At 39.6% G+C, this 24,095-nt stretch overlaps 1 protein-coding gene across 1 annotated transcript in view; it reads right to left on the reverse strand.

Moving 5' to 3' along the window:
- MAP3K5 (mitogen-activated protein kinase kinase kinase 5) overlaps positions 1-24,095 on the reverse strand; it is a 452,961-nt gene that overhangs the window by 193,814 nt on the left and 235,052 nt on the right. The window contains exons 20-25 of the mRNA XM_072637677.1: positions 23,414-23,591; positions 18,520-18,540; positions 15,445-15,622; positions 15,003-15,171; positions 7,818-8,003; positions 2,825-2,930 (exon numbers count right to left, since the gene is read on the reverse strand). Of these exons, the coding sequence (XP_072493778.1) occupies positions 2,825-2,930; positions 7,818-8,003; positions 15,003-15,171; positions 15,445-15,622; positions 18,520-18,540; positions 23,414-23,591 (838 nt within the window). The remainder of the gene's footprint in view (positions 1-2,824; positions 2,931-7,817; positions 8,004-15,002; positions 15,172-15,444; positions 15,623-18,519; positions 18,541-23,413; positions 23,592-24,095) is intronic.

Here is a 24,095-nt window from a genome sequence, read left to right on the forward strand (position 1 = left end):
GGCTACTTTTCAAAAACAATACGATATTGTTATCCTTTCTGCCAGTCCTAAATATGCCTTTTGAGTTATACAAATGCTGCCTTTTGATCTGGAAAATCCATCATTTTATTTCATCTTATACTTGTAGAATGCACCAGCTCTAGAGGCCACGAACAGGTGGGTCTATGAATTCTTTAATAATTTGCAGGGATATATTTCTGTGCTTATTTTTCTTAGTTTGAAACTTGTGAGGCATAAAACAGCTAGAATTTTGTTTTTTTGCAGAAGTGGGTATATGGATGAGGAAGTGAGTGCTGGGAAACAGAGATCAGAGGTATTGGTTATCATACCTTTACCCCAAAATGTTTCTGAATCCCAACAATGGAAGACAGGGAAACAGTAGTCTGGAAATGCAAAGTATTAGTTTAACTTGGAAATTTTCTCTCCATAGCTCCAGGGAATGCTGAGGGGGGAGGAAACAGGGAGGGTAGGAACAAAGCTGTTTACTAGCTGCCTAGTTGGATTGTTTGAGAATTCAGTAAAGAAAATAGCTAATTCAAGCATTCTGGACATTTAAAAATCCTGCCCATGTTCAGCCTGACTGGAGTGGGACAGAAGGAAGGTATGAGATGCAAACTGACTGACCCCAAGCCACCACTACCACCTTCAGGAAAATGACATGTGGGACTTGCTCCAATCTTCCTCTTTTCCCTTCACCCCAAATAACTGATCATTTTCAAATCTTTATCTTGACCTCGAGTAGAAAAAAAGAGATGCCTTTGATTGCTTCTGTAATTTTAGCCTTCTGGACGGTCAACAACAATCATTATGCCTGTATTAAACACACAGTGAGTAGCAGTGGCTGTAATATAGTTTGAAACCATCCAATTTTAGGTGCTGTGATCTAGTTGTTCTGATTCTACAAAAACTCAGATTTCAATATATTGAGGATGTGTTTTTGATGGGTGTGGATATTCTCAGCTGATGTGGTGGCAACGTCTCCATACCCTGGCAGGTGACATTCTTGAGATGCAGCGGCTGAAAGAAATCACCCCCCTTGCATGGCAGTCTTTGTTGACCTCAATTTCATTGACTTCAAATCTTGCTGATCTCATTTTTGGACAGAGGACACACAATCTGTTATAAGTGAGGGAAGGCAGATATAAAGGCATAGGGATGGAAGATGCAATGTTGTGCATGAGGAATAGCCAGGAGAAAACTTTGGCTAGCCCAAAGAATACGCCAGCCTAGAAAGGTGGACCAGAGCACTATTAGGCAGGACTTCAAATGCTAAACGGAAGAGCTGGCATTTTCTCCTAGCATTAATACAAAGCCACTAGATAAACAAAATGCTAATGTTCGGCCCTGAAAAAAGAGATGAAAAGATGTGCTTCCCTCCCTTCTTTGTAAGGATTTGGGAGTATGGAACACAGTGTATTCTGACAAATTCTGTTAGTTTTGCTGAATTGCTTCTGCTTTCATTTTTATTCTTCAATAGAAAGGATGGCTGTGTGTGTGTGACTGCATGTGTAGGGGTGGAGTTATATATTTGGAAATTAAAGTAATATAAAAGATATGAATACTTTTTTTTAAAGAGGAAGGGAGGAAGAAAGTCAGGAATAAAGGGAAGCAATAAAGTCAGAACTGTTTTAGAAATATCATTTCAACAGTTCCGTGGAAGTTGGATTGGGGAGGGGAGAGATTGGCAACAAGAAAACCAACTAAGAGAAAATAGTCCGGGAAAGAGATGATAAAATCCTAGATTAAGGTGGTGGCTATGTGAATAAAGACAAGAGCAGCTGTGGAGAAAGATATGGTAAGCCTTGGCAAATGACTGGAGAGGGGAAGTAAGGAGAGTGAAAAGTCTAAGGTGACTGCATATGTGACTCTGAGTGCCTTGACACAATCAGGGAAGTTAGGAAGAAGAATGGGTTTGGGGGAAATGATAATGAGCTCTGTTTATGACTGAGATGCTTATAGAACCTGCAGTTTGAAATATCCAACAGGTAGTTAAGATCAGAGCTTAGGAAGGATACTAGAATTGAATCCAAAGATAGGGGAGTCATTTGCATAAGATACTAATGAAACCCACTGAAGCCAGTGAGATGTCCATGAGAAAAGATGTAGAGAAGAGAACACAGAGAGAGCCTTCTACATCATCTAATTACCTTCCACACTTCAGAGGGCAAATACTCATTTGCATCATAAGAAATGTCCTTGACTAAAATTTCCAGACCTCTTTTGTACTCCCAACAAAACCCTTCATCTGCCTAGATGATATCGATGCATATATTCATTTCACTGTATGTGTAAATATTTATGTATTTAAATATATACTAACATTAATCATTACTGTATATGCCCTATTTTAATTGTATTATAAAAGTTCTTTGAAGGACAGGGACCAATCTATTCTGTACATAGCCATAATGCCCAATATGTTACTAATAACCACTGAGGCAACTAAGTGGCACAGTGGATAGAGCATTGGGCCTGGAGTCAGGAAGACCAGAGTTCAAATCCCTCCTTGGACACCTACCACCTGTACGACCCTGGGCAAATCAATGAAGTACTGTTTCCCACAGTTTCCTTAATTATAAAAGGGGAATACTAAGGCCACCTATCTTGCAGAAGATCAAATAAGATAATATGTGTAAAGTGCTTAGAACAGTGCTTGGCACATATTCCTACCCCAACCCCAATAAATATTAGCTGGGATGATACTGACTCAAAGGCAGCCCCTGTCATTCCTCAACGCAACAATGAGCCATTGGGAACAATGGATCTACAGTTACAGATGCTGCTTAGATACAAAATATTTTCAGAGTAATGAAATGTGCCTAACCTGGAACGAGAATGGTAATGGCTGTTTGGACCGCTTTTCGAATGATGCTGTCTAAGGCAAACATCCAGTGAGGCTTGATGTTGTGATTCCGGAGGACTTTATTCACCTGGAGAAAGAAAATGACATGAAAAAAATTGTCAATTCATCCTCAATACTCTCAGAGGCCATATGGTGCTGGAGATGGACTGACAGCTTTGGAGTAAGGAGAGCCTGGATTCAAGCCTGATCTCTTAAAAACATACCAGTGACTCTCTAGGCCGTTAAGTTGCTAAAGAGTTGCTCATTTGCACCGGGAGAGGGGAATTCTTCATTGGCAATTTGTTCCACTAATGAAATTAGAGGTTTAGAAGGAAAAAAAAAGTCAGTATACTAGTTGGTCTTTTTGAATGAAATTCTTCCTGTAATAACAACTTACTCAGTGCTTTACAGTTTACAAAAGTCTTTTTGCACAACAACCTGGTGAGAAAGGTGATGAAAATATGATTGTTCCCCCCCTCCTTTTTGCTGATGAAGAAACTGAGTTAAAGTGACTTTCCAGTCACAAAACTAGATGATGAAGCTAGGAACTTGAACTCATTGGATCTTCTAAGTCCTATTCTCTTTCCACTAAACCAGAAGTGTCAAATGTACAGCCCATGGTCCATAAGTGGCCACAGAGTCCAGCTTGACCCACATTATAATGTCATTGGGAAATATTTAACAAAATAAAAAAATACAATACAACAAATATATTATATTTAGGCAGCTGGTGGCCTGGAGTAAGGAAGACCTGAGTTCAAATTTGGCAGCAGATACCATTCCACAGTACAGGCAGCTAGGAGGCACAGTGGATAGAGCCCTGAACCTGGAGTCAGGAAGATCTGAATTTCAAATCTGGTTTCTGATACTTACTAGAGTTGTATGATTCTGGTCAGGTCACTTGTATTCCCTCAGCCTGTTTTCTCCTCCCTAAGACAGGGCTCATAACAGCACCTACCTCCCAAGCTTGTTGTGAGCATCAAATCAGATGAGATAATAACAGTAAAGTGCTTAACACTGTGCCTGGCACTCAGTAAAAGGCATAGAGTAGAAGCTATATAAATGCTATAACGATAATCTGGGTTGTTGTAACAGTAAAGGAGGATTTTGAGATAAAAAATATACTGTGCATCAGGGATGTTACACTACTCCTTCACTCAAATAAAGCACTCCAGCACAGCCTAGTGGTATGAGAGGGAGAAGGGGAGCATTTACACAGTATCTCCTGGTTGGTCATCTTTCATGCCCAGGGTTTCTCTTATCAGCTCTAACTGTGTTGTAAGGCAGGTAAATAACTATTATCTGTAAAACTGCCAACAAATCTGCCCTTTTAAAAAAATCTTATGCTGCCATGGTCAAGTGCTAAGAATGTTCTGAGCACTTGTATGGGGAAATGTATTAAAGTATAATTGACACATTTAGAAAGAGAATGGTAGAAAAAAGATTCAATGAATATGTTTGTTATCATTTTGACACAAAATAATGCACAATCAGGCTAAATTCAACACATTTATTTATTTTGGAGTAGACCCACTAATGGCTAGTAGGAGGTGCAGTGGGGCTTTGAGGAAAGAGGCAATCTGCCTAGTAACTCTGGGCCCAATCTGAAAGGTCACCTTGGAAGAAGCGACCTCAACAGGAAGACAACTAGTTTCACAAACACAAGTAGCCTTCCTCACAGTTGGTAATGCAGCTGGTATTTGGGTGGTAAAAATTCTCATACTGGTCTATTTATACCTAAATTTCTTCATTTGGTACTGAGTCTACCTAGGCTTGGAGGAGCTACTCCTGAGGAAGGTCTAGTTCATTCCCGGACCACTTCTAGTTCCAAGAACACGTGGTGACTAAACCTGGTTTCCACCAATTCATTTCAGTGGAGAAGCTGCATCATTGTTGATGGTGACAGCATGGCCCTATTCAACGAAATGAAATGATTACCTGCTTTAGTAACCTCCCTCACACTCTTGTCAGCCAAAATAGCTGGTGAGGTTGCAGGGCTGAAATAAGGAAGACCTTTTTACACAGACACACAGACACACAGACACTCTCACTCTCTTGGGTAATAAAAGCAACAAAGAAATTCGGACTCTTCTCTGGGTCCTCTTGAAGAGAAGAAACAGGAGAGATAGTATTTGTATGTATGTCCTAGTAAAACAGGCCCTTTGCCCAGGCCTGATATTCAACAGCTCTGAATCTGAATCTAACTGGCTAATTTGCTTTCTAACTTCCAGGCGGGAAGCCAGAAGTGCGGACAACTGCAAATTAACCAGACTATTTCATCTACTTCTAGAACAAAATGAAGTGTTAAGTTCCCCCAGGCCTGGTTTTCATTCCCCTTTAGCATTTATGAAACAACATCTTATTGTTAATGCATTTTATCACCATTTTAGGAACTTAGTTATCTAAAGAAAGGAGGAGGTTTTTTGTCTCTATTTTGCAGAGATCCAATGAATAGACCACAACAGGAAGGCCAAAGATTAGAATACAGTCTTAGAGGCACATAGGTGGTGAAATAGTCAGGAAGATCCAAGTTCAAATCCAGACCCAGATACTCACTAGCTATGTGTCCTTAGGCAAGTAAATCAACTTGCCAAACGGTTTCACTTCAATTCAATAAACGTTTATTAACACACCCACACACTTACTAGGTGCCAGGCATTGTGCAAAGCACAGAGGATACAAAATGAGGCAAAAGACAGCTGCTGCCTTCAAGGAACAATCCAATGGGGAAGACAGTATACAAACCAATATATAGAAAGCAGGCTACAGGCAGAATAAAAAGGAAATAATGAAGGGAAAGCACTAGAATTAAGAAGAGTTGGGGAAGACTTCTGCTACAAGGTGGGATTTCAGTTGGGACTTAAAGAAAGCCAAGGAGGTTGGTAGTCTGCATAGAGGAATGAGAGTGTTCCAGGGACAGGTAATAGTCATGGAAAATGACTTGATGGACTGTCTTGTTTGCAGAACACCCAGGAAGCCAGTGTCACTGGATTGAAGAGTATGTATCAGGGGGACACACGTAAGAAGACCGGAAAAGTAGGAAGCAGCTATGTTATGAAAGGGCTTTCAGCACCAAACAGAGCATTTTGTATCCGATCTTGGAGATAACAAGAAGCCACAGGAATTTACTGAGTAGGGAATGTGTGTGACACGATCAGATGTATATTTTAGGAAAATCATTTTAGTGGCTGAATGGAAAATGGACTAGACTGGGGAGAGACTCGAGGCAGGCAGACCCTGTTGTGACTAGTAATCAAGGTATCAGGTTTGCCTTAGTTTCTCAAGTATAAAATGAGGATCCTCTAGCATCTACCTCCCAGGGTGGTTGTGAGGATCAAACGGGATATTATTTGTAATGCCCTTAGCACAGGGCCTGGCTCTTAAAAAACACCTTTCTTAAAGGAGTGACCACAATAATACTATAAATCAGACTGTAGAGTGAAGCAATTAAATATATCGGGAAGCAGCGATGAGGCATTTAATTTTTTGGCTCTCTAGCAAATTTTGCAAAGAGGTTCTCTATTAAGACCACGGTCTACAAATCACCTCTGCCACATACCCCAAAGTCCCCTGCTCTCCTGTTCTCTTAGGCACTGTAATGGCTTCTTGGAGATAAGCTCATGGAAGCAAGATACAGAATATGTAGTAAGCAGCTAAGGCAGACAACATCATCCATCTTATTTTTGGATAATGCCTGTAACAGACTCTAGCAGAGCTATTATGTCAAAAGGAAGGCCATGTCGTAGCAACGTACTTTTAGAGTGAAAAAACAACAAACTCTCTAATGGGTCATGTGGGGTTTTTATTGACTCAGTAATGAACAGAAGTCTGGAGTACACTACCAGCTAGGGAATAGGAAACATTTATAAAATGGACAAACTTAGGTGGAAAAAAACAAAACCAAACATTAGGAAAGAAGTCAAAGGAACATTGCAAGAAAGTGCTGGTTTTATGGAGCAGGGGCCAGATCCATTTCCATTCGTTCTATTTCCCATTCCCAACGACCACCAGATGTCTCACTCTTATGCAAAGAAAGTGCGAGTTGAAGAATGCTATGGGGCTGCTAAAGTCATCAAAATAAATATGATGACCTACTACTGCATGATTTCATAAGCACAAAGTTCAGCTCCGGGAGATGTTTGTCAATTCGCTGTTTTCCATGGTGATTAGGTTTGATGCAAGGTAACACAAATACATTAATACATGAGTAATATTTTTAAAATAAAAAAAAAACCCCTAGCTTTTCTTTCTTTACTTGTTGATATAACAGAAGCACTTTAGAGTTTGTAAAATGAGCTGTATCTACTTATCTACCTATCTATCTATAACCAAATACATAGATATCAAATACTATATACACATTTATGGTATAACATTTAGTGTATTCATCCTTCATTGCCGAAGAAGACCAGGCCATCAGAGAAATGATGACATGACTTGGACTTGACTTTATTCTGAGTGCGGGAGGGCTGTGCAGGTCACCAGCCTCACTTCTCCTGCAGAGCCATCTGAATCCAGTGACCAGATATTCATCAGGATGACTGGAGGTGGCCCAGGATGAGGCAACTGGGGTTAAGTGACTTGGCCAAGGTCACACAGCCAGTGAGTGTCAAGTGTCTGAGGTGAGATTGGAACTCAGGTCCTCCTGACGCCTGCACTGGTGCTGTAATCACTGCACCACCTAGCTGCCTATAACATTTAATAACACTCTCTTAAATATAGTTGTCTTGGTTCTGCAACTCACTCTCTCCTCAAAAAAACAAAACAAAACAAGAAAACAAACTGAAAATATGCCCCTCCTTTTTTTTTTAGAAGTATGATTGTAAGAAGGCAGGTGCTTCATCAGCAGTGAATGGAATCCATTTTTTTTTTAATAAAGAAAAATTAAGATAAGACAATTCTGGTTCTATCCCACGTGGTTCATGAATTTTAGCCTGGCTTTTAAGAAGGCTGAGGTGAGAGGGACGATACTTACAGCATCTTGGAAACCGAACAGAACCACCTGAACTTGACTAATGCCGTGGCTATCAAAGTCCAGCTCCAGCTTCAGCTTTGACAAGGTGGTGGCTATGATTTTCCGATCTGTGGACCTCACAAACTCTCTGAGGCACGTGACTAAAGTTGTGATGTGCTCCCATCTTAGTTTGGGTGTCTCCGCTCCCTGAGGAAGAAATCAGCTTGTCAGGTAAACATCCCATCCCTGCAACCTTTTCTTCATCACTCACCCTACCCCTAATGATTTTAATCAGTGATGGATGCAGATAAAGATACTTTAGGCAAAATGTAAAGCTTATGACAAATTCTCTCTCATCTCTATTTGCTTTGCTCTGAGTGAGGAATGTTATTCCCATGAAAGACATTCCTCCTCCATATCCCTTTGTATTAATGATACACAAAAACACTAGGAAAGAAACTGTCGTTTAACATTAAAAATTAAGCCACACCTTCAGCTTAATTCTTAGAATTTGAGAGTTGGAAGTGACCTCAGTTGGGTATGGTAGAATCCATACGGAAAAGGAAATTGTTGTTATTGTTTTTTTTTATTAAATGCCTAAGATGTTCAAAACACTGTGCTAGGCTCCTGGGATACAAAGATGGTGCCTGCCTTCTAACTTTTTATTTAGGGAGGGAAGGGAAGAAGCATTTATTTGTTGGAGGTAATTGAGGTTAAGTGGCTTGCCCAGGGTCACACAGCCTGAATTTGAACTTAGGTACGCCTCCTGACTTCAGGGCTGGCACTCTATTCACTGAGCTATCTAGCTACCCTGGAAGAAGCATTAATTAAGCACCTACTTTGTATCAGGCACTTACAATGTGAAGCCCTTTACAATATTACTTCATTTGATCCTCACAACAACCCTGTGAGGCAGATGCCATTATTCTTATATCCATTTTACTGATGAGGAAACTGAGGCCAACAGAGCTTAAGTGATTTGCCCAAGGTTACCCTGTTAGTGTTTGAGGTGGGATTTGAACTTCTTGACTCTAGGCCAAGACCCAGAGCCACTGGTTTGTATGATGTGCACAGATAAGTATATTATAAGGTAGAGAATGAGAGAGGGAAAGGATAAAAGCTAGATAGAATGTCTGGGAACATCTGAGGAGGATGAAAATCTTCTGATTTGTGGGGATTGGAGATAATGAACATCTCTTCTCATATCTTTCCAAAGGTGCAAATTCACTATAATAAATCCACAATTCATTAACCATTTCAACACATTCCCAGACGAGATTCCAGAGTTATATCTTATGAAGGCTACAGAAAGATATGTCAGACTATCCTTTTTTTTTCCCTTTAAAATATTTAGGATACCTGCACTACATACTTACATTTTACAGGCAAAGCTTTTCTCAAATAATATTTGTTCAGTCGTTTCAGTCATGTCTCACTCTTTGTGACCCCATTTGGGGACGGAGATGCTGGAGAAGTTTGCCATTTCCTTCCCCAGCTCATTTGACAGATAAAGAAACTGAGGAAACCAGGGTTAAGTGACTTGCCCAGGGTCATACAGCTAAGCTAAGTGTCTGAGGTCACATTTGAACTCAAGAAGATGAGTTTTCCTGATTCCAGGCCCAGCTCTCCATACACTGAGCTATCTAGCATAAGAATACTCGTAGCTGTGATTAAAAGACTTGTTCTCTTTTCCCTTCTTTTTCCAATTTATAGACTACAAAAGCTATAAAAACTCATTTTTTCTAAATTGAAACTGAACTGCAATTGGGGTAGAAAAATAAACAAAATCATAACAATGCAAAAAAAAGGAGTCATGTTCGCTATTCAGATACTTAATCTTCCTGAAAAATCTGCCTGTTCGCGAAAAAAGTTGATAGCAAACTTTCTTGGCATTAGCTTGGTTTTTATAACAGAAAAACATGTTGCTTCTTGTCCTGTACCAATGTCCTAAGAAGGAACATTTAGTGCTTTAGTTTTTCTCTATATGGTATCACTTTAGCTTCTATTTATCTGGCTTATGTAATATTGGCCCAAATCATGGGTCCTCTTGGATATTCCTTAAAGTGCCTTAAAGAGAGGCCTGAGAGCCTGATTCACTGTTAGTAATATCTGATGGAATCATCAACAGCTGGCATTTAATAAGCAAATTCAGCATTCTTCTAAAAGGCTATTCAGAGGCATTTAGAACTAGAAACCACTTTGTTCTATGGAGCAGAAACAGAAAAATGTATCCATCAACAGAGAATTTATTAAGGACCTACTATGCGCAATGCATTGCGGTGAGTGCTGGGGAGGAAAAAAAAACACCCAGCAAATGAATTCAAAGAAAAGCTAGCTATGTCGCAATTAAAAAAAAAAGCTATGAGATATCATCATTAGGATATGCCTGGGCATCTACAAGGGGTGGAGATATGTTACAGTGGACAGAGCACTGGACCTGGAGTCAGGAAGATCTCAGTTCAAATCCAGCCTCAGATACTTACTAGCTGTGTGACCCTGGACAACTCACTTAACCCCTATTTGCCTCTGTTCCCCATTTGTGGAATGGGAACACACTGGAGAAGGAAATGGCAAACCACTCCTGTATCTGCCAAGAAAATCCCATGGACAATATCCACGGGTTCACAGAGTCAGACATGATTTAACAACTGAACAACAATAGGCACCTGGATTCTCTTTCCTGATAGCTATATTAATTCACTGTGTGGCAGTCACATGACTTCGTCCTTCCCTATTTCATTGTTTCTAAAAGTACAATTATAACACTTGATTTGTAGGATCACAGATTTAGAGCTCAGAGGGGAGTCTTGTCCTTCATTCACAGATAAGGAAAGGGAGACTCGGAGAGATTCAATGACTTGCCTAGGGTCACACAGAACTAGTAAGGGCTTGAGGTAGAACTTGAACCCAGGTCTTCCTGATTCTATGGCTAGCATTTTCTCTCCTATGCCTCTCATTCCAAATCCAGTATTCAAAATTCAACTCTGTATCTTTGAGGAAAACTTGGTAAGTAAATATCCCTTCTGAACTAGAAAAATCAACTGTGATTATTAATATAGGGTGACCCAAAGATCTTGGCGCAGTTTTATGCTTTGATAACTTAAAATATCAGTGTCCCCCAAACTATAAAGCTTAAGCTGTCAAAGCTTAAAACTACACCAAGACCTTTGGCCCATCCAGTATACAGAAACCGTCTAATTCATGTATATTCAACATATATGGATCTGTTGCATAGAAAGAGCTACCACAGACCCCAGAAAAGCAACTAGAGGAACCACCCTTCCTTCCCTCACCTATTTCATTCATCTTTCCTTTTGCTGCCACAAATCCATCATTTGTCTGTCCCCTTCCTCTCCAGCCTCCCCACCCAAACTTGGCCTCCGTTGCTTATTTGACTTCAGACCCAGTAGAGCTAAGGTTGGTGAAGGAAAGTAGAGAAATAACTGTTGGAAACGTGCCACTCTCATGAAAACAACTCAAAGACAGAGTGGGCAGAGAAAGGCGGCTTATTCTACACGTCTTGAGCCGTGGGTGCTGTTCCCCAAGAACAGACACACAGTACAAAAGCAAGAACAATTTTAAACATTGTCAGTGCCACTTTGTTCCTCCTTTCAGAGCTGGGATTGGTCCTAGCTCTTCTGCATCACAATCTTTTTAAGCTACCCACCACATGTCACTCTTGGCATGTTCCCTCCTCCCAAACATACTTCAACGTAGATCCCATGATCAGAAAATGGAGGGATAATTTTATGCGGGGTGTGTCAGTTAATATGCAAGAAGTTTATGAAGCAAGCACAGTTGAGGGAATACCTTGCTCTGGTACCCCTCTGTAGTGCCACACATCTCCTTCAGAAGCGGGACCTTGGGGCTTCTTTCTTCTCAGTACTCCCTCCCTATCACTTAGTTATCTTTCTGTGGAACACAAACAAACTTGATCTCTTTCTTTCTAACATGACCAAAAATACAAAAAAAAAAAAAAAACCAAACCAAAAACCAAAACTAACTAACCCAACCACACACCAAATCAAAATTGAGGAGAAGGTGGGGAAAGATGAATCTCTATTATGGCGTCTCCCTCCCCCAAAACTATATTGCCCATGTTGGGTTCCATCCTTTCCAATCTACCAGTCTAAGCAACTGTCTCCCGTATCTCTCACTCCAGAGCTCCTTTCTCAGTTTCTCTAGTGACATTTACAAGATGGTCTTCCTTCTTTCCAAAGGAAACCTAACAGAGTTCAGGTTTTTCTCTGAAACCTGTGTGAACATTAATTCAATTGTCTGCATGCCCTCAAAGCTTCCATTAATACCTGAGTGGTACTTTCTTTTGACTGTATCTATGTATTGGTTGGTAGGGTTGTGAAGGAAGGAGGGAAAGAGTCAAAGAAGGGAGAATTTCTTTATGGAAGGAACTGGGAGCTAGAAGCCCTAGTGCTAGGATTACAAAGGTTATATTGGATTGAACTGGACCATCAAGAAGAAAGATGAATTGTAGAGCCCAAGAAAGATGACTTCCATTCTCCCTCCACCCAAGTTATTAGTTGTCTTCTCTCTAGACACTATTCTGAATAATTTTATACTTCTTTATCTCTATGCATGGCCAACAGGATGTAAGTTCCTTGAGGGCAGGAAATAATTGGTTTTTATCTTTATAGGCTCAGAGGCCTGCAGTGTCTGATACACCACACTAAAAAAAAATGCAGATTGAACTGAACTGAATGAGGCCCAGTTCTACTTCTATTCAAATACAAAGAACAAATTTCAGGGTAAGACTTTTAAGGATTTCTTGAAATTTTGCTTCTGACCCTCTTGTTTGCCATTGTTACTTGAACTAAAAGTCCCTAGAACAGCTCATGAGGATTTTTTTTTTCCTTCCTTGCTTTCAGGACAGAAATCTAGAGGAATCTGTGAGAATGGATCAGAGGAAGAGCCAAGTCAACTAATATTTTATTAAGTGTTTACTATGTATGAGGTATTCTGCTAAGCAGCAAGGATACAAAAAAAAAAAAATGGCAAAAAACTGCCCCTGTCCTAAAGGAATTCATAGTCTAATGGGGTAAACAACCATGTACAAATAAGATATTTACAAAACTAGAAATAATCTCAGAGGAAAGGCACTATTATTTAGGAGACCTGGGAAAGAGTTTTGACTTCTTGTAAAAGGCAGATTATTAGCTGAGACTTGAAGTAAGTTAGAGAAGTCAGGAGATGGAAATGAGAAAGAAGAGAATGCCAGACATAGCGGTACAGGCCAATGAAAATATCTGGAATCAGGAGATGGATTGTTATGTGCAAGGAATTAGAGATGTGAGAAACAGATGAGATGATGTCTGTCAAGGGTTTCTGTAAAGCAAAATACTATACGCATACTAGCTATTATGAAGTAGGTCAGTGCAGCTAGACCTCAGAATGGAGAAGAGTAAGGTCTAAGAGACTGGAAAAGTAGAAAGGGGCCTGGCTAGTAGGTTTTAAACGCCAAACAGGAGTTTATGGTTGATCCTGGAGATTACAGGAAGTTGTTGGAGCTCTCTGAGCAGGAGACATCACATAATCAGACTTTCACCTTAGGAAAATCCTGGTACCTGAGTGAAGGATGGATTGGATGGGGAAAGCCTTTAGGTTGGGAGGTCAGCCAGAGGCTATCATGGTAGACCAGTTGAAAATCATGATAATAATAATATCTGCCATTTTATATAGTGCTTTGAGGTTTGCAGAACATTTTACATGTTACTTCATTTGATCCTCCCAACAACTTTGGGAGGTATGTACTGAACGGGTAACCCTGAAGTAGGAACCTGGGAAGACTGGGTGACTTGGAAGATGGTGGCACCCTAAATAGTGATGGGCAAATTCAGAAGCAGGGAGTGCTTGAAGGTGAAGAAATGTTCTGTTTTGAGATGCCTCTGGGAAATGAGGGTTGGGTATATAGATCTAGGGGCAGTAAAGTGGCACAGTAGATGTGGTGCCAGGCTTGGAGTCAGAAAGACCTGAGTTCAAATCTGACCTCAGACACTTACTAGCTATGGGACCCTGGGCAAGTCACTTAACCTTATCTGCCTAGGTTTCTTCATCTGTCAAATGAGCTGAAGAAGGAAACAGCAAACCTCTCTAGTACCTCTTCCAAGAAAAGCCCAAAGAGGCTCATGTAGCATTGGGCACATCTGAAACAACTGAACAACAACAACAGATATGGATCTGGGAATCATCTGCATTGAGATTATAGCCAAAATCAATGATGAGATTACCAAGTGATGCAAGTCAGAGCAAAAAGTGAAGAGGGCTTAGGACAGATGCCCTAAATTAGGATGTTATAGGTTTACATTAGCTTTTATAGGCTGGTCTTGAGAACTGGTTTCCATGAACAACATTGTTTCTAGGGAAAAATATTTTTAAAATTCTGTGACTTGCTCTCAAACTGATAAAACAAAAGAGCAGAGACTGGCTGATTTCTATTGAGCTCCTGTGTAAAGCAACATGGTGCTGGACCTGGAATGAGGAACACTGAAGTCCAGCTTCAAATCCCAGGTGAGGAAACTCTGGGCAAATCACTGAGCACCTTTTGGCCTTACTCCCTTATCTATAAAGTGAGGAAATTAGACTAGATGGCCCTTGATGTTCCCTACAGTTCTAAATCTATGATGTTATAATCTTTACCATTTTTTTTGAGGTAATTGGGGTTAAATGACTTGACCAGGGTCAAACAACTGTTACGTGTCAGAGGCTGAATTTGAACTCAGGTCCTCTTGACTCTATCCACTTTGCCATCTAGCTGCCCCCAAAAAATCTTTAAGTTTTAGCAAAGCCCTTTACACCTATTTTCTTATCTGCTTCTCAAAACAACCTTGTGTAGTAGTTACTATTATGAGCTCCATTTTATAGAGGAGGAAACATAGCCTTCTATTTCCCCATTTCTGCCCTTCCTTCACTGGTTGTTCCCTAAACTCTGACTCCTCACAGCAGCCTTTTAATTTGGTTCAAATCTTGCTTCAGGCACTTCCTAGCTGTGTGACCCTGGGTAAGTCATCTTACTGCTGCATCTCTGTTTTCTCATCAGTACCACAAGAGGACAGGACTCAGTGTCCTCTAAGGTCTCAACTCCAAACTAATGATCTTGTGATCCTGTTTTAGTTTATTATCAGTACAATTACTTGCCAACTATCTGAATCTGCCATCTTATATTTCAAAATTATGTCCAGAAGTGATTTTTACCTGAGCCAATGATTCCATCAGGTTTCTTACAACTTCATCTTGGTCTTCTGTTAATATCCTATGGAGAGTGGCTCTTCGTTCACTGTCTTTTCTCAGCATAAAGAATCCAGAATCTTTTTCTTCAGGAGAAGGAGGAGCACTGTGATCTTCAAAATTCTCATCTGGAATTCTATAAATATACGTGCACTAAAATCATGGTTTCGTTTAGAAAACAAAGATACAAATATAGTCTCTCACTCTGGCTCTCTCTATACCTCCTTCTTGCCCCCTCTCCTTCCTTCTCTTTCTCTCCATCCTTCCCCCCTTCTTTCTCTCTCTCTATCCCTCCTTCCTGCCTTTGTTCCTTCTTTTTCTCTTCCCATCCCTCCCTCCTGCTACTCACCCTCTTTCTCTCTCCCTTCGCCCCCCTGCCCTATCCACTCAGACCAAGCCAGGTCTTTACCCCAAAAAGAGTGTCCGTATTCCTTTCCCATCTTTTTCTCCACAGGATTTGGCTCTTGTTTTGAAAGAGAAGGGATCCACTTTTAAATCTGTGTCAGGTGAAACGGACCCGTACTCGCTGCTGCTGCTTGTGTCTTCCACTAGCACAGGGACCGGCAAGGATATGCTCCTAAGATATTCTGTTCATTAATGAAGAGGGAGAAAAGCATGATCGATTTTTTTAAAACTATCATTTATGGAAGGAAATGTATCTATGAACTGTTGACAATATGAAGGTTCTTTTAAACATTAAGAACCTTCTGATCCTGTTACACTCACCAGCAGTTATAGGTTATACTCTAACTTTAAATATAGAATGATTTTCAGTTAGTTTGAAAGTCATTGGTCCAGTAGTCACCAAAATTCCACCAGTATTTGCTGATTTTATCTGTTTAGTCATTTTTCAGTCATGTCTGAAATTTGGAGTTTTCTTGGCAAAGATCCTGCAGCAGTTTGCCATTTTCAGCTCATTTTACAGATAAGGAAACTGAGGCAAGCAGGCTTAAGTGACTTGCCCAGGGTCACACAAGTAGCTGGTAAGTGTTTGAGACCAGATTTGAACTCATGAAGATGAGACTTCTTGACTTCAAGCCTGGCACTCTATCTACTGCTCCACTTAGCTACTACACGGACGAAATTCCGAGTCTGCTTCAAAAGAAAGTAGCTCACAATTGTACAGCCTTGTACAGCTGTGAACTCCTCAAGAGTGGGGACTATATTTGGCCTCTTTTTGTATCCCCAGTGCTGAGTACAAAGACCGGCACATAGCAGGCGCTTAATAAATGTTTACTGATTAACTGGCTGACCCTATAGGAATTCTGTGAAAGAGTTTAAGTAGTATTCACCTGTTGTATAGATGGAAAAATGAAGAAAATTTGAAAACAGTTAAATAAATTGCCCATGGTCGTACCGCAGTAAATGGTGGAATGGAGGACTCAGGCTTCCAAATCCAACCCACCACCCCATTCAATACACCACACTTCATCCCTCTCCAGGCTTCATCGCCAGCTCATCTCCACAATATTTTCTCTACTGTTCACCCCCAGCTCCTTTTCTCCAGGTTCCCTCTTTCTTCCATCTGCTTTTCTGCTCTCTTTTATATTTAGACGTCCTCATTAGAATTGGAGGGCAGAGGACGTCTTTCTGCTTCTATTTGTATTTGAACTGCTAGGCACAGATAACAATAAAATTAGCTAGCATTTACCTAGTATCTACCACATCTTAGGCATCATGCTAAGCTCTTTATAAATGTTATCTCAGTTGATCTTCACAATAACTGCACAAGGTAGGTGCTATTATTATCCCCACAGCAGTTAGGTGACAAAGTGGATAGAGCCCCAGACCGGGAGTCAGGAAGACTCAGCTTTGAGAGTTCAGATGTGGCCTCAGATACTAGTTGTGTGACCCTGCACAAGTCACTTTGTTTGCCTCCATTTCCTCATCTGTCAAATGAGCTGGAGAAGGAAATGACAAACCAATCTAGTAGTTTTGCCAAGAAAACCCCAAATGGGGTCACAAAGAGTCAGACATGATGAAATGACTGGACAGTAATAACAACAATTATCCCCACTTTACAGTTTGAGGAAACTGAGGCAAAGAGTACAGTTAGTAAGTGTCTGAGGTAGAACTGGAACTCAGGTCTTCCTGATTCCAAGTCCAGGGCTCTAATCATCGCACAACCTAGCTGGTACATAGCAAATGCTGATTAAGTGTCAACTGTGTGCTTCAGCTAAATGCAAAGATGTTAGGAACACCAACTCTACTTCTACACAGAATCCTCTAAGACACTTGACTTTTCTTGACACTGCGATAGATCATCAATAGCATTAGTCTCAGTGGGGAAAGAGGTAGTTTGATGTAGTGGAGAAAACACTGGGTTGGGATCTGGATGACCTGCTCTTCCATCTTCTAACATGATCTCAGGCAAGTAACATCTCTCTGGGCTTTGGTTTCTTAAGAAAATGAAGTTAGACTGGATAATCTCTAGGGTCCATTCCTATTCTAACTCCTGTGATAATAATAAAGTAATGGACAACTGACACTGCTCTATGCTGACTATATCATGCTTTATATACAGGGTTTATGTACCAAGTAGGGCATAAACTATGCAGTCCAGATGTGCTGCCTCTGCTCACACCTCAAGTTTACAAAAATAATAAGAATAGCAGATTGGTCTTTTTTCTAGAAATCATTAAGAATTTGTTCTACAAACAATTGCTCCTATTGTATTTTTTGATCCATATAGAGGTCTCAAAGAACATTTAGTCCGATTGTCACTTTACAAATGAGGAAACTGAGGTAAAGTGATATGCTAATGCCACACAGATAGTTAATGGTAGAGACGGGACTGGTACCTAAGTCTTCTGACTCTCATTCCAACCTTGAGAAATAGTATTCTCAGAAATAAAGGGAAGGATATTTGATTAGACCCCATAAAAAGTCAGTTTCACCTATTTATTCACATTGTAATATAATAATGCAGTAGAGAGGAACAAACATGGGGTAATCCAGGGCAGGGATAATTTAAAAATTACTCTCATTTGGCTTTGCACTATCACTTTGGAGCATATTTGCCTTCCTCGTAATGATTTCCTTAGGCTAATGTTGAAAATTCATTTGTACTCTCTGAGCTCCTACCAACTAGCAGATGGACTTTGCAGTCCAAGGTGACTGTAAAATGTTTAGACTGAAAATTTGCCTCAAAAAATCTACAAAGTGGTTAGTTAATACAGAGGTAATACTGAGATATCTGACTATATTCAAAGCCAAAATTTCAAAGAATATGGTCACCAGCTTACCACCAGGAAATAGCAATCGAAGTTCAGTTAAGGCAGAAAAATTCAACAGGGTACCTAATCTGGTTTACTGCTCTTTTGGCCAGCACTGGCACATAACACAGAATAAAATTATTTAAACTAATTGATGAAGGAAGCTAGAGCTGAGCACACAACACACCAGGTTTTGTTCCCCTGAGGGGTGAAAATTTTTAAAAATAGCTTTATAAATAGGTAAAGTTTAAAAAGAAAATTGGACTTACCATTTGATCCAGCTGAAAGAGCTGTGGAGGGAAATACATACAGTTAGTATGTTCTCATTTTAAGTATGTTCTGATCAACAAATTTCCTGTTTTTATTTCCACAATTTAAAATTTTATTGTTTTCCTACTACTTATCAGAGTTTCAGTTTCTGAAATATCAAAATGAAAAACCTAGCAAAACTTTGAAAATAATAGATTTATGCTACATACAATATTTTCTTTTCAAGTCATTCTTAACACACAATCCATAGTTAAGAGATAACAGGTAATGAGATTTCATTTTCTAAGAGTTTTAGAATTGAGATCAATTTTTTTTGTTTTTGTTTTTAATGTCTTATCATATGGTTGGATATGAGCACAGAATGCGAACCATTTTTTGGTGGTTCATGTTTAGAGTTATGTGATCTATATGACTTAAGGAGAAAAAGAAAGTTTGTCTTTTCTTTGGAGCCATAATTTTAAATATTCCCTAATGATAGATTAAAATCAAATTTCTTTCCAATAAAGAACTGTTTCCAATAAAGAATTTTTTAAGTCCTTGCATTTCTATGAAATACTAAGTCTACCAGAAAAATTCCTCGCAGACTTTGGTTGTTGCTGTGTACAAAGTTTTCCTGGTTCTGTTCCTTTCACTCAGCATCAGTTCATATAAGTCTTCCCAGGCTCTCTGAAATCTTCCTGTTCATCATTTTTTATAGCACAATAGTATTCCATTATATTCATATACCACAACTTGTTCAGCCATTCCCCAACTGATGGGCATCCCCTTGATTTCCAGTTTTTGTCCACCACAAACAGAGCTGCTAAAAATATTTTTGTACATGTGCTACCCTTTCCCATTTCTATGATCTCTTTGATAGAGTCCCAGAAGCAATATTGCTGGGTCAAAGGGTATGCACACTTTTGTAGCCCTTTGGGCAGAGTTCCAAATTGCTCTCCAGAATGGTTGGATCAGCTCACAGCTCCACCAACAATGAATTAGTGTTTCAACTCTCCCACATCTTCTCCAACATTTATCATCTTCCTGTTTTGTCATGTTAGCCAATCTGATAGGTGTGATGTGGTCGGTCCTTCAGAGTTGTTTTGATTTGCATCTCTCTAATTAATAATGATTAGAGTATTTTTTTATATGACTATAGATAGCTTTAATTTCTTCCTCTGAAAACTACCTGTTCATCTCCTTTGGCCATTTATCAATTGGGGAATGTAATATCACTTCTAGAGGGGGCAGCTAGGTGGTGCAGCGGATAGAGCACCAGTGCAGGAGTCAGGAGGATCTGAGTTCAAATCTCATCTCAGACACTTGACACTCACTGGCTGTGTGACCTTGGGCAAGTCACTTAACCCCAATTGCCTCATCCTGGGTCATCTCCAGTCATCCTGATGAATATCTGGTCACTGGATTCAGATGGCTGTGGAGAACTGAGGCTTGTGACCTGCACAGCCCTCCCTCACTCAAAACAAAGTCAAGTGCAAGTCATGTCATCATTTCTCTGATGGCATGGTCTTCTTTGGCAACGAAGGATGAATACACAATGTTCTCATTCTTAGGAACTAACCAAAAACCAAAGCAGTGGGCAAAGAATAGATTCCTCTCAAAAGATAGCTTTTTAATATATGGACAAGAAATGACAGCATATGTATGTATATATATATGAAAATATATACACATATTTTCAGATAATATATTACATATTTTAGTATAGTATATATTTTATCACATATTTCCAAGTAATATATATGATGTATCCTAAGTTTTAGATATGTTATTTAAAATATATATAAAAACAAATATAATGTATAATATATAGAGAATGCTTCAGAAATGCTTCAGAAAAACTATAAATGTATATATTTTCAGAACTCATTTCATGAAAAATATGTATACATATACGTATGTATGTATATATCTATGTCTATGTGTATATATATCACATATAAATATGTCCTGAACTGAGTTTTCAATATTATTGTTAGCAATTTTTAAAAAGTCATCTCAAGAAAAAAAATAGGAGAATGAACCAGATTTTTGTGTCCTGCCCCAAAGACTCTTATGATTCATGCCTAAGTATCTGGGAGAAAAGATTCATGTTCCTCACCCCACCCCACTCCCCTGCCCCCACCCCAATTAGTTTCCAATTCTACAGCCACAATCAAATCAATACTGCCATTCTTCCTTGCCAAAGCCAATCCCTCCACATCTTTGCCAGCAGTTTGCAACTTCAGTCACCTTTTATCCTCTTAATTGTCAACCTCATCTTACATACTGCTTCATTCTCTACCACCTTTAACCAAGCACAAGTTTCTCCCATCCTTTAACACCTTACCATCCCATCAAGCTACCGTCCTACGTCTTTCTTTCCCTTTCTCAGCCAAATTCCTAAAGAAAAAAAAACTGGTTGCTTTCACTCTTTTCTCACTCACTCAACTCTACCATCTGACTTCAGATCTCTTCACTCAAGTGAAAATGTTCTCTCCAAAGTTACCAACAATTGCCAGACTGGATTTTTTCTTGATTTTCATCCTTCTCAACCCATATGCCACATCTGATGCTGACAAGCACATTCTCTTTCCGGATCCTCTTTCCTCTCTTGGGTTTCATGATACTCACTCGCTCCTACTTTTCCTCCATTCCAGACTGTTCTTTTCAGTCTCCTTTGATGCCTCATCATCCACATCGCATCCCCCAACTTTGGAGATTCCCCATAATTCTGTCTGGAACATACCCTACATACTCTCAGAAACCTCAGCTCCTCTTAGCTTCATCATCTCTTGTAAGGTGACTCAGATCTCTATATCCAGTTTCTGTCTCTCCTTTGAGCCTCAGACCCCCATGAACAGTTGCCTGCTGGACATTTCAAAGTGGATGTCCCAAAGACATCTCAAACTCAATATATCCAAATCAGAATTCATTCTCTTTTCCCTAACACCCATTCCTCTTGCAAACTTCCCTATTTCAGTCAAAGGCACCACAATTCTTCCAGTCTCCCAGGTTTGTAATCCTGATGATATCGTCAACTCCTTACTTTCTGCTCACTCCACATATCCTGCCAGTTGTCATCTTGTCCTTTTACCTCCAAAACATCTCCTAACCCTTCTTTCTACTTATGAGTCATCTCCTTACTTCAAGATATTCATCACCTCTTACACAGATTATTGCAGCAGCATCCAAACTAATCTTCCTGCCTAAAGTCTCTTCTTACTCTGGCCTACCCTCTACATTGCTGCCAAAGTGATTTTCCTTAAATGTAGATCTGACCCTATTACTCCTCTACTCAATAAACCCCACTGGCTCCCTAGTGCTTCAAGGCTAAAATGCAGATTTCTCTGTTTAACTTTTAAAGTCTTCCACAACCTGACTCCAAACTGCCTTTCCAGCCTCACTGTACAGTATTCCCCTTCCCACACTCAGTGATCCTGCCAAACTGGCCTTTTCAGTTTCTTACACAATACTCCATTTCCCTTCTCTGCAGTGGCCATTCTTGCATACCTTGGAACACACTCTCTCCTTACCTCCTCCTAGAATCACACTTTTCCTTTAAGATTGATCCCCTAACTGCTGGGGTCCTCCTTCCTCAACTACCTTGTATTTAATAACTACTTGGTATTTATTCTCCTCATAGTATGGGAGTACATACTTATATATTTACTTGCTATTCCCTCCTTTAGAATATCAGTTCCTTGGGAGGAGGGATTGTTTCATTTTTTATGTCTGTGCTTAATAAGTGTTTGTTGAATGAATTATTGGTGTATGAAGGGTCAAAGGTGGAACATGAACATCTGTTGTCTGACTCCAAGGTCAAGTACTAGGCTGCTTCCATGAAGAGGTCTTTAGGAGTGGTTGGCCATGATATCCCTCTAGGGGAAGGGGAAAGGAGAGAGTTCCCCCCAAAACCTGCTTTAAAGGGCTATTCTTTCATGTACTGGTTTTGTTTGTTTGTTTTTTTACAAATTTTGTATAACTGAAAGTCTATTTTACATCTACTTTTGTTCAATAGTCAGAGACATTCTTAAAGGTAGAGCAGGTATTCTCTCACACCTGAAGCTTAAAGAGACATGCCATTTACAGTACTCAACAACTACAAGAACATTTGAAAGTTTTATTTAGCGTACTCTGGGTAGCAGCTACAACAAAGCACCGAATCTCATATATTTTAACAGGATTTACAGCAATGGGATGTTAAAGACATAGCCCTGTTATTTCTGGTCTGTAATTAGACCTCAAACACCATGCTATGACACTATAACATTTTGAAGTTAAAGAACAGACTCTCTGACTTCTTAGATAAGGATCATTCCTAATTTCCAGTGATAGCTGGGAACAGGTAAAAGTTTATTTTAATCATGTCTGATTCTTTGTGACCCCATTTAAGCTTTTCCTGGCAAAATACTAATCTGCCATTTCCTTCTCCAACTCATTTGGCAGATGAAGAAAGTGAGGCAAACAGGGTTAAGTGACTTGCCCAGGGTCACACAGCTAGTAAGTGTCTGAAGCCAGATTTGAACTCAGAAAGATGACTTCCTGACCTCAGGTTGAGCACTCCATCCACTGTGCCACCTAAATTTATAATTTACCTGACACTTTATTCAGCTAGGGCTTGGTGACTTTGATTCATCTCTATATCTTTTTTCCTTTATTTTTTTTTAAAGGTCCTACTTTGCTCAGAACAGGAACTTTGACCTGTTTTGTTCTGATATAGGCCTGTTCATCCTTCCTTAGGCAACCTTAGCGTGTTAATGCCAAACAGTGCAGCTATCCAATTAGTTCTGTTTATGATAGCTCAGAACTCCTTGTCTTAAGGGATCTATCAGTCACAGCCTCCCAGATATCTGGAATTACAGGTGTTTACCATTGTGCCTGCTGACTCATTCTTATTTCAATGCAGATACATACCTGAAAGTTTAGGTTGTGACTTCTTCTTTTTGCTGGAAACTTTTAAGAATTCATCAACGAGCAAATCACTGGCACAGGCCCTTTTGTCAGGATCTGGTTCAAAACAGTGCAATATGAAAGCCTTGGCCTCTGCTGACATAGACTCAGGGATCTCTGGGTGTATCTTGAACATCCCTACCTAAAAAAAACAGAAAATAAAACCATAAGTTTTACCCCTAAGGAGGATGACATCTTCTTACCTCTTATGCATATATCTTATTCATTAAATCCCCTACCTAAAGAACATCCTACTTTTACCTGACCAAAGATTCACAGGACAATTAGTGAAGTTGGTAACAGACCCAGACATTTCAGTCATAAGTCAGTGTTCCGTCTACCAGAATTTATTGTGAACACCCCTAGATTGTAGCAAGACTCTCACAAATGAAACAGTTAAGACAGAAGAATCTGTTAATATTGATCAAGTATTGATATTGTATTTTCAATTGGTTTAATTTAATTAAAATATTTTAAAAAGAGAAATATGACTCTATTTTATTCTAACTTGAAATTTCATATTAATTCTATGATAAGCTTTGTTCTTTTTAATTATTGCTATTTTCATACTTTTGATTCAGGACACACAATTTCTAACATAGTCCTATTTGAATTACAAATTAATTACATGTTTTCCACTCACTGC

Source organism: Notamacropus eugenii, chromosome 2 (genome assembly GCF_028372415.1).
Source record: "Notamacropus eugenii isolate mMacEug1 chromosome 2, mMacEug1.pri_v2, whole genome shotgun sequence".
NCBI classification, from domain to species: Eukaryota; Metazoa; Chordata; class Mammalia; order Diprotodontia; family Macropodidae; genus Notamacropus; species Notamacropus eugenii.